Raw genomic sequence first — 14686 nt, forward strand, 5'->3', positions numbered from 1 at the left:
CTGTTGGGCTTCCACCTCAAGCGCTCATGTGCTCCAGGTAGGAGGAAAGTGCTGTTCTGCCATGTGGAAGATATTAGTTCAGGATAGAGAGGGGATAGAGGCTGGACAGGGGTGTGTGTGTGTGTGTGCCTGTGTGCACTTTTAGTTGAGCTCTGCAGTGCCAGGCAGTGGTGTCTGAGATGTCCTGTGCGCTGATCTCTGAAAGCAGCCACCACTGCTTCTTTCTGTTACTGGGTTGTTGCAGCCAGTGCTTGAAGTTTCCTGATCCTATTCCCACTTTCGTATGATAGGTTTATACAAGGTAGGTCTATTTCATACAGAAACATCTTGGTGATTATGTTAGGAGATTCATATCTACTGAGAGATGCAAGTGGCAGCTTCTGCAGGACAAATACCACTAGCTCAAGGAACTTGTGAAGGTGGAGGCTCTGAAAAGTGTTCTGAAAGGCTTTTCTCCAGTAGGAGTTGGATGAAATAATTATGTTAGCATTGGGTGTTTACACCAGAATCCTTGATCATCCTAGCTGGTGGGAAGACTTCACAGGGAGTATGTATATTTGTCCCTGAGAAACCAGAAGAACTGTATTCATGAACCCCGTGGAGGGAAAAGTGGCACTTGATTCTCTTGTCTAACTCATCTAGAGTTCCATGCCTTGAAAAATACCTCCTTTTAATCAGAAGCATCTTGTAAAATGATGTTCTGCATTTTTGGTGTGTAAATGTTTCCATTCAGTTGTCTGTGTGTTTTGTCTTTAAAGCTTGGTAAAATGCGACTGGCAATACCCTGCAGATCTCTGACTTGTTCACACCTGCAATGTTTTGATGCAACTCTGTACATCCAAATGAACGAGAAGAAACCTACCTGGGTTTGTCCAGTCTGTGACAAGAAAGCACCCTATGAACATCTCATCATTGATGGGTGAGTAACATTGGAAGCTGTTCTGAAAGTGCCTCTGTTTTTCTCAAGGTGCCTGAGCTCCAGTCTTGCCCTGGATGATGGCCTCATTGTGCCACTTCCTCATGTTGCCAATCACCTGTACCTGTTCAGTTCGAACCTTATTGTTTGCTAGAGGTTGCTGTCTACTGAGAGAATAAACGAGATTCAAACTTGCAAACTGTGAGGCTGCGCTCTGTTCTTTTGTTGTGTTAAGGAGGGTGTATTTTCCCTTAAAGGTTGTTTATGGAAATCTTGAAGTTCTGCACTGATTGTGATGAAATCCAGTTTAAAGAAGATGGATCATGGGCACCTATGAGATCCAAAAAAGAGGCCCAAGAGGTGACTACGTCCTGTAATGGCGTGGAAGGTGAGAGTTCAAGTTACTTTGCTGAATTGTACCTTCTTCCAATTTTGACCTGGGTGACACTGCGGCTCTTGTCACTGTATCATTCACAGTTGCATGCTTTGTTGCTTGCTTTGGTCTTAACACAGGCTGCACTTGTGAACTGGGTCATAAGCATTTGACCGTCTTTCTAGGTTGCTTAAGTTCTTCCATGGACCATCCGGTGTCTCACCAGCAGTCAAGCAGAAATAAAAAAGTTGAGGTGATTGACTTAACCATTGACAGCTCCTCAGATGAAGAGGAAGAGGAACCAGCTGCTAAAAGGAGCTGCCCTTCCCTGTCTCCTGCATCTCCCATTAACAATAAAAGGTAGGGAGGTGGGAGGATGTAGTTGTGCATCTACATATTGTTCATGTGGGCAGCACTATGATGGGTAGGCAGGGCAGAGCAGCCAGGTGTGGTGGCAAAGCTTTGGTAGTCTGTGGAGAACACAGATTGACAAGTTATTTGCGACACATGTATTAATCTAGCTATGCGCAAATGCTTCCCTCTCCATGTGATGTGAAAGCATTGAAAGATGGCTGATACAAAAGCCTCTTGCTTTCTCTCTCCCTATGTCCTGTCTGGGAGAGATTGCAGGAGGAATCTGCAGCCCTCCTTCAGCCTGCTTGGGCCTTCCAAACTCATACTGCTGTTTCTTCCTAGCATGTTAACGCTACCACACCAAGCCTCCCCTGTTTCAAGAACCCCAAGCCTTCCAGCTGTTGACACAAGCTTCATCAACACATCACTTATACAAGAATACAGGCACCCGTTCCACATGACGCCCATGCCTTATGACCTCCAAGGTAGGTGCCTGGTCTTGGTTTGGCTGCACATAACAGGATGTCAGGAGCTGCCATTTGCTGACTCTGACCAGTTGTCCCTTGGCTCAGTAGCCATTTCCCTAACTGGCAAAGACCTTTCCCTGTCTCAGTGCTGCAATCTTTCAAGGAAAGCCTCTGTAGTTGGTTGGAGTCTTGACGGGAAGACCCAGGATGAGGAGTGATACGAAAGAAAAGAGGCGTAACCATTTTCCTGGCAAACAATTGTAAACTCAAAATGGACAGACGGGTGTTTGTCACCTGGACCATGTTGGAACAGCGGGGTTAATTTGCCATGTAGTTGTATGGAAGTCTGGGGAAACTAGAGGCCATGAGCATTCCAGGATGCTTAGATTAGACGCTTCTGGTAACATAATTTTACCCTGAAAGGGAGAGGCTTGTGTCCTTCAATCTACATTCTGTGCTTCAGACTCAAATCCTCAAGACTATTCTTCATAGTGTGGCGGCCTTCTTCTCCCCCCCCCCCCCAATTAATGTAGAAATGAGCTGCTCCTGGAAAATGGCCAAACTGTGGTTGGGTCAAGGCCCAAATTCAGCAATAGCTTGCACTGTACTCTGGGTAAAGTTGTTTGAGGAAAGTTTGTTTTGAGAAACTGACCTTCATTTTGTTTTTCGCAGGATTGGACTTCTTCCCTTTCTTGTCAGGAGACAATCAGGTAAGTGGATGGGGGGGCAGCATGCAAACTGAAACCACAATTAAGTACGAGTGCCATTATGCTATAGGACTTAGAGGTGTTTGAAAATGGTGTTACTTATCTTACTCAAAAGTAAGCCTATAGTGTTCAGTAAGACTTGGGCTGCAAACCTATCTTACTGGTAACAAACACCTCTGTATATGACTGTTTAAGAAGGTAGTAAATTCCATCTTGAGAAATCTTGTTTAAAATAAGATGAATGTAATGCATACCAGGTTATTTTTAAAAGTGAAAACTTAATAATCAAATCCAGTTCTTAAAATCTGTTTTCACGTTATCAGCGGTCCTCAGCGTTCCAATCACAACCCTCTTTTCCCAGCCTATGTCCACAGAATGCTATGTGTAGGATACCACAATCTTTGTTGGGGCAATGTGCTCACGCTTGCTCCACTTCAGAAGTCTGAGTAAACATGTGTTAGAAGGGCTCTAGATTCAAAAGCTGCTCTGTCAAATGTCATATACTTTGTAAACAGTGGCTGGGATCCATTGAGGCCCTGGCCTTTCCCCTCTGCTTCCCTGCACTGCAAGCTGCTTTATGTGGACAGGTTCTGTTGGTGGGAAGAGAACTGAACTGCCCTTCAACACACCCAAATATTTGTCCCAGGTTGGACCTCTAGTAGCAGAATTGTATTTTGTTGCCACTTAGAGCATCTGTGTCCCAATTCCTTCCAGCTCACAATGGTCTTTTTCCTTGCCTCTCCCCTTCCCCAGCATTACAGCACTTCCCTTCTGGCTGCTGCAGCTGCAGCTGTGTCTGCATCAGATGATCAAGAACTCTTGCATTCTCGCTTCTTCCCCTACGCATCGTCCCAGATGTTTCTGGACCAGTTAAATGCGGGAGGAAGTGCCACTCTCCCAGCCACCAACGGCAGCAACAGTGGCAGCAATAGCAGCCTGGTGTCCTCCAACAGCTTGCGTGAGAACCATGGCCACGCTGTCACCAGCAGAAGTAGCACAGACCCGACTTCTCTCTTTGGTGTGATCCCAGATATTATTTCCTTGGACTGAGTTCTGTTGATGATAACGGACTTGCAGGAGGAGGATTTGGGGCTTGGCTTTCCTTTATTTTCTTTAGAAACGCAGGTGAGCTTTTCCTTTTTCTAGGAAAAATGTCATGTACAGAGAACAAAACTATATTTTCAGTTGTACTTTTGTATATAAAAAGATGGTTTGATTGGTAATACAAAACTTCCCAACCTAGTTTTTTGAATATGGAAGGTTTTACACATCCCCTTTTGGTTGAGTGTGTGTGTCTGTGTTCTGTGTCTGTGTGTGAGTGAAGCTTTACTCTTAATTGTACAACTCTCCATGTCACATTAATACTAATGGAAAAGAAATGGAGCATTTTAAATGTTCAGGTTGTGGGAGGGTCTGCTAGGTCTGGAGAAACCAGATGAAACCCACAATAGCCAGCCGTAGCTGCTTCCCCCTGCTTTACAGTATGTGGGGAGTGTTTTCCAGCCCAAGCGATCTTGGAAGGAACGGGTCATGTCCTTGTGGTTTGGGTGGTCTTCCTGTCCCGCTTCTTAAAGTTCAGATCTGTATTTAATTTACATAAATGTTCACATGCACCCCAAGTATTCTGTGTGCTGGCTGGGTGTGTCTTTTCTGGAATGGTTCTTTCAACTGTCTTTCCTGATTTTTGAAAGTCCATTCGGAACCATCCATGTTTCTTCGTTAGATGCAATCCATTAGCATCTATCAGTTCTTTCTGTAGGTCAGATTTCACAGCCCTCCTTGCCATTGGAGCCTCATCTAATTTCTTGCACGATGGATTCTTGTCATCCAGCTGCCACAAAAGCTTTGTTATATCTGCCTTCTGGGTTTAAATGTTCAGTGTTGAATCTTCCAAACTGGCCTAATACTTTAAACTGAAGGATGTGTTAAGTACTTGAAGCATTTCCTCCCTATAATTTTTTTAAAAAACAGCAGTAGATTGATTGATTGAATTTCCCCTTATTGGATGAGATCTTGCTTGTCAACCCTTAAAAGAAAATGAACCTGACCTAAAATGGTTCTTTTTTGCATATGACAATGACAAGCACATCCAGTTCTTTGTATGAGCATTCTAGAGCTGTGGGCTCCAATCCCCTGTGCATTTTTGCTTGAAACAAAATTTTGCTGAATTTTGTGGGACTTACTTTTGAGTAAATGTGCATAGGATTGGGCTACGTAAGTGGCAAGTCTTTTTCAATTACAAAGTATGGCCATTACCATCAACAATGCCTGAACGTAGATATCCTCTGGGATGGCATTCTTTCCACTCTTACTGGCTTTCAAGTTTGTTGAAATTTGCCCCTCTCTTCTGAGCCTTAATTTCCCCTTTAGTATTGTGGGGTTTCCTTCTTTTGTCATCTTCCTCAGGTGCATATGTTTTAATCTGAAGATACAGATTTTTAAAATAGATTTATTCTTACAAAATGAATTTTAAGGGAAGTCATTACGATGTTTCTTTTTGGGAGACTTACAGTAAAAGGGGAAGGGGACAGATGGGTAGCAGTTTTTGATGTATCCCAAAGCCTGCTGTCTGACGTGAAAGAGAGCCTCATACCTAGCTTTTAAAATGTCCTTAAAAGTACCAGAAATAGACTGAACAGGCGGACAGCTAAGCCAGTAAGGCTTTCTGACTATGTTATCCATCAGCATTAGGTTCAGATGTTACCATCGTTGGTTGAACCAGAAATGTAAGTTTTTATTTACAGGAACCTCAGCACTCCCAACGGCTGGTGCTTTCCTTTGTGTGCCCGGCTTCGTAGCAGATGGTTTAAGGCAGCTTGCAATGATGCTTGAACTGGGGAACAGGTTTCAGTACTCTTACAGGCTAGGATTTCAAATCAAACTTGGATCCTGGTTTGCAGTCTTGGTTGTAGGGAGCACTTAAATTGGTTTCCCAGTTTATCAGCAAACTGGTTTAATGAAATAGGATGTTTCTATTAAACTAGTTATGGGAGAGGAGGGGGAATGTTTGTGCTTGTGGCTTGCTCTCAGAAATAAGACATCTGAACTGGGAGTGTCAGCTTGTCATTTGTATGCTACATTTGCTGAAGGTGGTGAATGCTTCCTTTTCACATCTGTCTTTCACTGAAACCTTAAACTTAATAACATACAACCTACTCATAATTAGATCAGTTTTTCAACCAGATGCAGATCTAATAAATGTGGTGGTGTTTTTGTGTGTAAACATGTCCCCTTTGGCACTTAACAGTCAACTTGAAATCCAAAAGTGTGTTTGTGTGTGTATGTATGTATTTATAGGTGTGTGTGTGTGTGTGTGTCCATGCATGTATATTCCATTCATGTCTGGCTGATACTTCACCTTTGGGGCAATTTATAATGTCAATATCTAAATAAAGTATAGAAATCTGAATCCATTCTAAGTCCAATCTGGTTTGGATATGTTAAAATGCTCATTTCTAAGCAAATTTAGACTGACTCTGAACAAATGTATAACTCAATTGAAAATATGGCCAGGTTGTGCCAGTTCAAGGATTACTGCAAATATGAGACTTCACAGGGTGAGCACTGTAGTTGTCGAAGTAGAACAGGAGCCTTGTGTGATGGAATCTGGTGGCCTCAAATATGTTGCTTCCTGCTCCAGTCAGGGTGGTTACATATCTCAACTGTAACTTTATCATGCAAAACATGCTTTAAGATCTGGGTCAGAGTCCTATCTACAGATTGAAATGAAAAATTTGTAAAGATAAAAGCAATGCAATTGTTGTGCAGTGCCACAAAAACATGGATCCATGTTCTGCTGTCAAACAAACATGTCTAGGAACTAGATTGCAGTATTTGTGTGAAGTTGTGTTGCACCAACCGTTTTAAAATTTTGCATATTTTCTTCTATACCTGACAAAACATGTAGGCTTTGGGACATTGAGAACTTTCAAAGAATTTGAAACCTCTGTGTGGCTTCACTTCTGTGTGTCAGAATGTGGCTTGTAGAAACTGGAAATTGGCTGCCTTGGAACCAATGGGAGCTGTGTAAGTGACACTGCACAGCTCTAACTTAGTCCAATGCAGCTTACCTGAGGTGGGGTCCCCGAGGAACTGTGCCTGCCTGTCATCTTGGTCTGTGGATATAAATGTTGCTCTCTTCCCCCCTGAAGAATGCTGTGCGGTTTGAAATTGACTAGGAGTTCTGTATTTCAAAATAAAACATTCAGTGAATTCTTCTGCCAAGGTAAACACCATTTGTCACCGCTGGAATGGGGATGCATTTGTAAGCAGCGCTCACTGTTTGTTTGAAAATGAGGAATTGATATCCACTGTAGGTTGGGACACAAAATGTCAAAGAAATGTCAGCCCAAGTTGAAATTCTTACTTTCGAGGGTGGTTACTATTTTGTGTGCTGGGAGGCCACCTCTTCCAAGTCTTTCAAAATAATCTTAATTCAAGGTTTACAATTTCTGCAACTCCAGGAACATGTTGTGGAAAAGATTTCTTTGCAGGAGTGTGTGTTTTGTTCTTGTAGGCAACAGTAAACATTACTTGGCAAAAGGTTCAGTTGCAGCATCTTTAAAAGCAAACAAATTTTTGCAAACTTCAGTTTCTGACGTGGAGTTAAGGGGTGCATGGCTGCATTTACATCTTGTTAATTTTTATTATATGACATAGTTTGTCAATTTGTTGGCTCTTTTTCCCCATCAGGCGAGTGGTGAGTGAGTGTGTTGCCTGCACATGTCTGTATTTTGTACAGTTTGCATAGGTATGTACACAGGTGCAAGATAATTGTATAGCAGGGGTAGAGTGATTTTTTTAATCACGACTGTGGGCATTACTAGATGCAGAGTTAAACTATAGAAGCAAAACCAAAATTAAAATTTCACCAATTAATGGTTGCAAAAGTCTTGCAGTATTTTCATAGTGGCATTCCCCAAAGGCCTCTCCGTCCACCCCGTTAAAACAGATACCTTAACTCTCTGGAGGAGGATATTGCTAGTAGATCTTCCATTGAACTAGCAAGCATTGATCTTTAATGTGGTTAGTCGTTTGCACTTCATTAAGCATTTTGGGGTTTTCATAACACATTTTGAAAGGATTGTTTGTCTCTTTATTTTTTCCTTCCAATGAGAGCTTAAGTTTCTATCAAGAGACCTGCCAGAGGCTGCAGCCTGTGCTGCTGTAAATTCTTCTACTTAACAAAGAAAGGGAAAACAATATGTATATAAACAGAAAACTAAAAAAGTGATTGATTCCATAAACTTAAATCTGTGCTTCATTGCCTTAAGACTTTTTCTTAGTTTTCCATACAGCATGCCAAACAAGTTTTAAAAGTGGCTTTTAAGGGAAAAAAATGTATAGTAGACCAATGTCAGTTTGTATAAAAGTACCAAGTGAGAATATTTATTACATGCATTGGAAAAAAAAAATTGGTTTATCCTATTGAATGTTACCTGTTTATGTAAAACATCTTTAGATGTAATAAAAAGTCATTTACATGATCGCTTCCCGGATATGTATAAATAACAGGTATAAATACCTGTATAAATATAAATATGCAGTACAGACAGTAAGCTGTGCTGGGTGGACTGGTATGTCTGGAAGCTTCAGGCTGTCCTCTGGTGTGGGTTTGTGGGGTGAGCAGCCTGCACACTCGGGCTGTGTGGCTTGACTAGTTGCCAGTTATGTGTGGTATTAATGCAAAGCTTGATGAACTTCCTGCCTTGGGGAGAGGGGTGCTTGGCAGACGCTACCAGACCCCAATACAAAGCTGCCTTCCAAGTGTTAGTCACTCACCTTATTCCAGTACTACCTGCTTCCTAGGAGCTTGGGCAGAATTGTGCATCACCCAGTTCTTTTCAGTGGAGATTTGGACCTTCTATGCCTCCCTGGTAAGCATTTTGTGGAATCTACGTGGTTAAGCATCTGTTCTACCTGTAGTGCCGTTTCATATATGCAATTTGCTGTGCATCTTGTGTGGGTCTGATTTAAAGCCTTCGTTGTAAAACTGGAAGTGTTGAATGGCTGCCTCCGTCACAGTGCTAAACTGCCTGTCTCCCACCATTAAATGTCAATGTGTCTGAGCAGCATCCCAATTGCAAATTGGCATTAAATTCGTGGGACCCCACCCTCAACAGGAGTAAAATATCTAATTTCTACAAGTTGCCCTGGTGGTTGAGATGCTCTTGAACATTCAAAGTGCAATATATCTGTGTTACACTTGCTGTGTTACAGGAAGGATCAAAGAGATTGGTGGCAAAGTTACTGAGGGAACTTGATGTCTTTCAGAGACCTCTTGGAAGAGTTCTGGCAATTTACACAGAGATGAACAATTCTCTGACTGGCACAGCTTGGGGCCCACACAGAACTGTGAATTAGGACTTCCGGTTTAACATTTTGCCTTTGCCATAAACTGTCTTGGCCTCAACTGTATGGGGTGGCGAGAGTAACCTTACAAGGTTGCTGGAAGGCTTATGCCATGGTAAGAAAGCTGAAGGACTTTGCACGCTGAGTGCCATCTGTCTCTTAGTCATAGGTAACAGTGCTCCAGAATATTACTTTCAGGTCTCAGATTTCTTACCCTTCCATTCATACAGCCACCTGTGTATGGAAGTGGGCCAGCTTGATGCCTGATAGATGTTTTTCGGGGGGGGGGAGGGGTTGGCATGAAAGCATGTGGGAAAGTGTCTCCTCACCATGCTGAGCTGCCTCACCAAACCAGAGCTGGAGTGCAGCGGCCCAGTAGCTATTTTTGAGGCAACAAGCCCTTTCCCATCCATCTTCAAACTCAACAGCATCTGTCATTTGGCCCTTGAGAGATGACTTCCTACTACTGTGACATAATGGTAACTGATCCACCCCTCTTTGAACCCCACTTCTATCTTTCTTCCTCTACCCTATATGTGTTTGCACCCCTGTTCACAGAGGATTTCACTTCACTCTCATGGAGCGAACAGCAGTCCACGAAAGCTGACACTGAAATACATTGGTCGATCTTTAATATGTGTACAAGGCTTAGTCAGTTGCAGCAAAAGTTATATGCATCCTGCATTTCAGTGGAGTTGAACAGTTATCTCCTGTTGCTGGTGCAAGTCTGCCTTGTGGAACAAAATGATCTGCTAGCTGCCAAACAGCTTTCACTGGAAACATACAAACAGCCAGAGTCTCAAGGCAAGTGTGTATTTTTTTTTTAAGGCAAGCAAACAGCACAGAGCCCACAAGCAAGGGAAGGAACACTACAAGCCCTTAGCGGCAGCAACCCTGTTCTCGCCTTCACAACTCAGAGGTCTGCAGCAGGCAGAGTGATGGAGTGGACCAAGTCTTCATATCTTACTCTTCCACTGTGTCCCACTTTCGCTTCTTTTAGGAGGTCATCCACTGCAAGCAATTGCAAGTAACTTAACTGCTTTGGTTTGCTTGCTTTAGGTGATGTCATCTTACCTGGATTTTTAAGCCATATCACAGAAAGCTTGGGGCAGGGTGAGGAAGTAAAGACATTTAAAACTCAAGGGGGAAAAAAGCCTGCATAATGAACACCATTTGCCCCAGGAACAAAATGTTTGCATTTTCCCTCCATGTCCTGGAGCCCAAATTAGGGAGAGCCCCCCTTTTCTCTCCTTCACCCCTCCATAAGAGGGAGGAGGTAGATCCAAGCCTTTCTACTGCTTGTGGGGAAAGGAGCCTCAGCCTTTTCCCACCGAGGGGAGGAGACAAGGTAAGAGAGGTTGGGACCTGCTGCTTTGCTCTGCGAAATGAAGTCTTCCTTGTCAGTTGTGGGGGGAAGAGTGGTGCAGATCCTGCAGCAACAGCAGTTTCTTGCAGTAATAAGGCCTATCCTGCAGCTGGGGGGTGGGGGAGGACAACTGCTAGGGGTCTGAGGCCCAGTACAAGGCCCTATTAGAGGGGGGGCACTTAGATCTTTGCCAGTCTAGGACCCTTCCCTGGGAAAGAAGGCCTCTGCTTTCAGTGTCCTGCCTGAATGGAAGGGGCTAACAAGGCAGAAGAGACTGCTAATGTGAGATGGGGGCCATGTGGAGGTCCCTCTAGTCTGCGACTGGGCTGAATCAATGTTGGGAGCAAGGAGGAGCCCAGGCAGGGGGAGAGGCTCTAGATCACATGGTGCTGCCTACAGCAAGAGGAGGTGCTTCCCACAAGCAAAGGTTGAGCCACCCAGGAACAACTGCTGGAGAAATTGGATTGAAGTAGTGTGAAGGACAAACTGGCAGGAGTCACAAGTACACCCTCTCTCCACCCACTTTCTGGAGAAGCTGCTCCCTGCCTCCAGCAGAAGCCTCTTACCTTCCTCCCTGGTCAGCTTCTCTCCCAGGTTCATCAGCTTGGCCCTCAGCTCTGCCACAGGGATGAATCCCATCTTCTCCTTGTCACTCATTAGCATGGCCAAGAGAATTTCGTTCTTGGGATCTTCTTGCTGCATTTGTCTGTGCATGATGGTCAGGAAGGTTGAAAAATCCAGCTCTTCCTTGCTGCCTTGGAATGAAAAGGGGAAAGCAGAGGCTGCCTTGAGTCCAATAAGCAGGCCCCAGGCCTTGTGAGGGAGAGAGCGTTGCTTCATTAAGTCCTGTATCTGGCTTCCAGCAGCAGCCAAACTGGGTGGGTCCAGCAGGCCCCTGGGCCTCCATGATCTCTCAATATCCTTAGGCTGCTGAGACATCCCTCAGCAGTAGACCTGGGGGTGCTTCCCTGAGACTCTGCATTCAGCGCCATTGCAGGAAAGCCGCGCAGTGGAGCAGACGGGTCACTGGGTGGGCTGCTTGTCTTCATTGTCTGGATCCAGCTCTGAGAAAGAGACCCTAAGCTAGCTAGCCCCCCTGATTGGCAAATGACAGCTCATTGAACACTGAAACCCACCTGAGCAGGGCAGGCAGGGAAGGTGAAGTGACCACAAACCATCTAAGTGGATTTTTGAGATAGCACATGGAAGATGCTTGGGTATCTTATCCCTAGTCCAGTTTTACAAGCAGCTGCTGTTGGTGAAAGTGCAGGACCAGAATCCTGGGGCAGCATCTCTAGATAGGACCAGGATTCAGTTCAGCCCATCTGTCAATGGGGGGTGTTTGCCACTTGTGTATTAATCTCCTTTGTTATTCCTGTTTGCTTTTTGATGACATGTCTTGCTGTGATGTTTTGCACCTCCCTATTGCTTTGTTCTTTTATCTTTTCAATAGGCTCCTTACCCTTTTCAGTTTTACCTGCCTGGACCAAGTTAGGCAGGAGGGGTTGATTTGCCAAGTACACAGGCCCTCCCATTCTGCTGTTTTGCTCTCTAAGCAGACTGCGCCCCCCACCCCCAGATCTGGGGCCTCTCCAAGTCAACCCCCTTCTGCCTGGACTTCCTAGACCTGACCACCAAGTCTTGCCCTCAGATCTTTTAGATATCATAGAGCAGCAATCCAGTTTCACTGTGGTTCAGACAGACCTGTTGTGGCCCACATGCTCTGAATCTGGACTCTAGCCCTCCATCTTAGCAACCACATTCTCATAAAAAAACTACATTTTCCAATGTTGCTGACACAGATGTGCAGCTTGATAACTGACTCTTGCCCTGTGCTGGTGACCTGGTGCATGATGTTTGTGCCCTTGCACCAGGGCAGCCAAGTTACCAATTCCTGGCACCAGTTCCTCCCTGTCTCCATGTCCTTGTGGGTAATGTCATTGCATTGCCCAAGCTTCAGTTGCTTTTCAGAGATCAAAGTCTTTGTCCTTGATATATAGCCCTCCTATCCCAATGCCCCTCATTTTCCACAACAGCAGACAAGCACCTGCCCCTGCTGTTGGGTCTCCTGCACCTGTCTTTCAGCCAGTCCAGGTCACATAACTTGAGCTCCAACAGACCAGCCACCTTCTCCAGCATAAGCCCATGTCATCTTTCCAGCAAACAAAAACTCCTTTGTTTCCCCTGCTTGGAGTGCAGCTGTGGGGAGGGGGAAATGGGAATCATCTCCAGGAGTCTTTATTAAGAGGGACAAAATCACAGGCCTTACCCACTTTGTGCAGCTGCAGATGCCGTGCCACCTCTCCCACAGTGGGGCTGGTATTCAGGCAACGCATGACTGTGATGAGGTCACTGGCCTTGATCTTGCCTTTGTGTTTCTTGTCATAGAGGGAAAAACATTCCTTGAACTCTGGTTGGGAGAGAGGAAAAAGCCATGGTTCACTCCTGCCTTGAAATAAGGGCAGTGCTCTGCTCCCCCCCCCCCCCAAGAAGGAGCCAACCATTGTGGTGGCCCCCATTGTCCTGCCTGCCTGCCTCCTAGCAGTTGCTCTCCTTTGCTTCCTTACTGCCTGCACGTGCCGTGTCACCTTTGTTAGTCTTGGGGTTCGTGTGTCAATCCATTCTTGTTTTGGAAAAGGTAGCAAAAATTAGGATGCAAAAATTGGTACTTGCATCATTTTTAAACATCAATCTGCTGAAGCTGTTGCTGCTTCTTAAAATCCTGCCTTTAACCATCAAAACCCCAGCCTTGTGCCTCTCCCACAGAAAAACTGACTCTTAGTTTTGTCTCCCAACTGGGTTCTAGAGGAGAGCATGCACTGGCAGTGTACAAATGTGTGTGCATACAGACACACACACATTCATGGCAGCAGTTCTCCACCTTTAGTACTTCTTGCCACCAGAGGTCCATCACAGCTAGAGTACAGATACCTGCTAGGAAACGATGCAAGAGCCTTTGTCTAGTGGTTCTTTATCTTATCCAATTGCTTGGACTATGGCAGGCAACACAGCACACTGAAAATGGTTGGCAATACAGTGAAAAGCAACAGCATAAAACACTCCTGACCTGAGGCTCAAAGCCCAGGCAAGAATGATCACAGTAAGCCTCTAGGTAAAAGACACAACAGCCACCTGTAAGGCTGGCTTGGGAGGGGAATGTTATGCCCTGACAATCAAGCTTTGTGGCTGAAGTTTCAAAAAACACAGTATGTCCATTATCCATTTCCTAATAGTTATTCGCTTTGATGCCTCAACAGGCAGGTCATCCCAAAGGACTACCAAAAAAACAAAACAAAAACAAAAACAAAGCTGTTGAACAAGGTGTAGGCCCAGTCAACAGCGGGGAACACCCAGTTCTACTCAATTGTTAAAACGAAGAGGGATTGGACCTGATCAGTCTCTGGATGGGTTAAAAAAAAAAGGTCCTTTGGAGCTTGCCCAAGGAAAAGGAAGATAAAGGATACAAGGCAGCTACAAGTTGGTTGAATGCTTGTTTTCATTTTCCCCAAGCAAGGTACATACCATTGATTTGATCCTGGGACAGAAACTTTGCCTGCAACACAAAAGAAGAACGTTAATATTGAATGAACCTCTTCTCTCCAGAGAGAGAGAGAGACACGAACAAGAGAGAGCCTCTCTTTATTCACCATTGCTGATCTTTCTGTTCTCTGCCTCTGTGTGGGGTGTGGGTCCCTTAGCTGGCCAGCCTGCCCCTCCTGGCATTCAACAGATCAAGGTCTGAAGTCCACCAGTCCCAAACTGCGGCAAGCAACAGCAGCAGGTGCAATAAAAATCCTTCGCTGCCATGGAGACAAGGCAGGAGCTGTGTGGGGTGTTAGATTTCAGCAGAAGCAGCAACAGCTGCTTGCCAGGTATGGTGCCAAGGAGGCCACAGGACATTTAGTTTGGGGAGAGAACTGGCTTTTGTTTATTTTGCAACCATTTCTCTTTAAAAAATACATGAGAGACAGCTGTAACTGCCTTCCAGGAATCCAATCAATACCAGAAATACTTGGTCATCCGAAATTGATTTCAAGATGCTTCAGGTCATGTTTAAATGATAACAAGTGGCACCCATTATTATGCAAGGGAAGGATAGAGAGATGCTCTTTTCCCTCTCACACAACACCAGAACCAGGTTCTGGGGACTTT

General features: G+C 44.7%; 2 protein-coding genes across 3 annotated transcripts in view; one reads left to right on the forward strand and one right to left on the reverse strand.

The window, feature by feature from the left end:
• Window positions 1–8267, forward strand: part of PIAS1 (protein inhibitor of activated STAT 1) — a 45711-nt gene extending 37444 nt beyond the window's left edge. The window contains exons 9-14 of the mRNA XM_066635142.1: window positions 759–919; window positions 1174–1304; window positions 1475–1649; window positions 1986–2128; window positions 2783–2820; window positions 3571–8267. Coding sequence (XP_066491239.1) covers window positions 759–919; window positions 1174–1304; window positions 1475–1649; window positions 1986–2128; window positions 2783–2820; window positions 3571–3867 — 945 coding nt within the window. The 3' untranslated portion in view covers window positions 3868–8267. The remainder of the gene's footprint in view (window positions 1–758; window positions 920–1173; window positions 1305–1474; window positions 1650–1985; window positions 2129–2782; window positions 2821–3570) is intronic.
• A 1698-nt stretch (window positions 8268–9965) lies between these two features.
• Window positions 9966–12938, reverse strand: CALML4 (calmodulin like 4). Of its 2 annotated transcripts, none has more exons than XM_066635661.1 (3): window positions 12804–12938; window positions 11101–11289; window positions 9966–10179 (listed from the first exon to the last, which is right to left on the reverse strand). In XM_066635661.1, exons 1-3 carry the CDS (start codon window positions 12868–12870, stop codon window positions 10082–10084), a joined length of 354 nt encoding a protein of 117 aa, XP_066491758.1. In that variant the 5' UTR covers window positions 12871–12938; the 3' UTR covers window positions 9966–10081. The 2 variants fall into 2 exon arrangements, with proteins under 2 accessions (XP_066491758.1, XP_066491759.1); XM_066635662.1 differs by having other exon boundaries at window positions 11101–11285; window positions 12804–12892.
• Window positions 12939–14686: the final 1748 nt, after the last annotated feature.

The sequence above is a fragment of the Tiliqua scincoides genome, chromosome 8 (assembly GCF_035046505.1).
Source record: "Tiliqua scincoides isolate rTilSci1 chromosome 8, rTilSci1.hap2, whole genome shotgun sequence".
NCBI lineage: Eukaryota > Metazoa > Chordata > Lepidosauria > Squamata > Scincidae > Tiliqua > Tiliqua scincoides.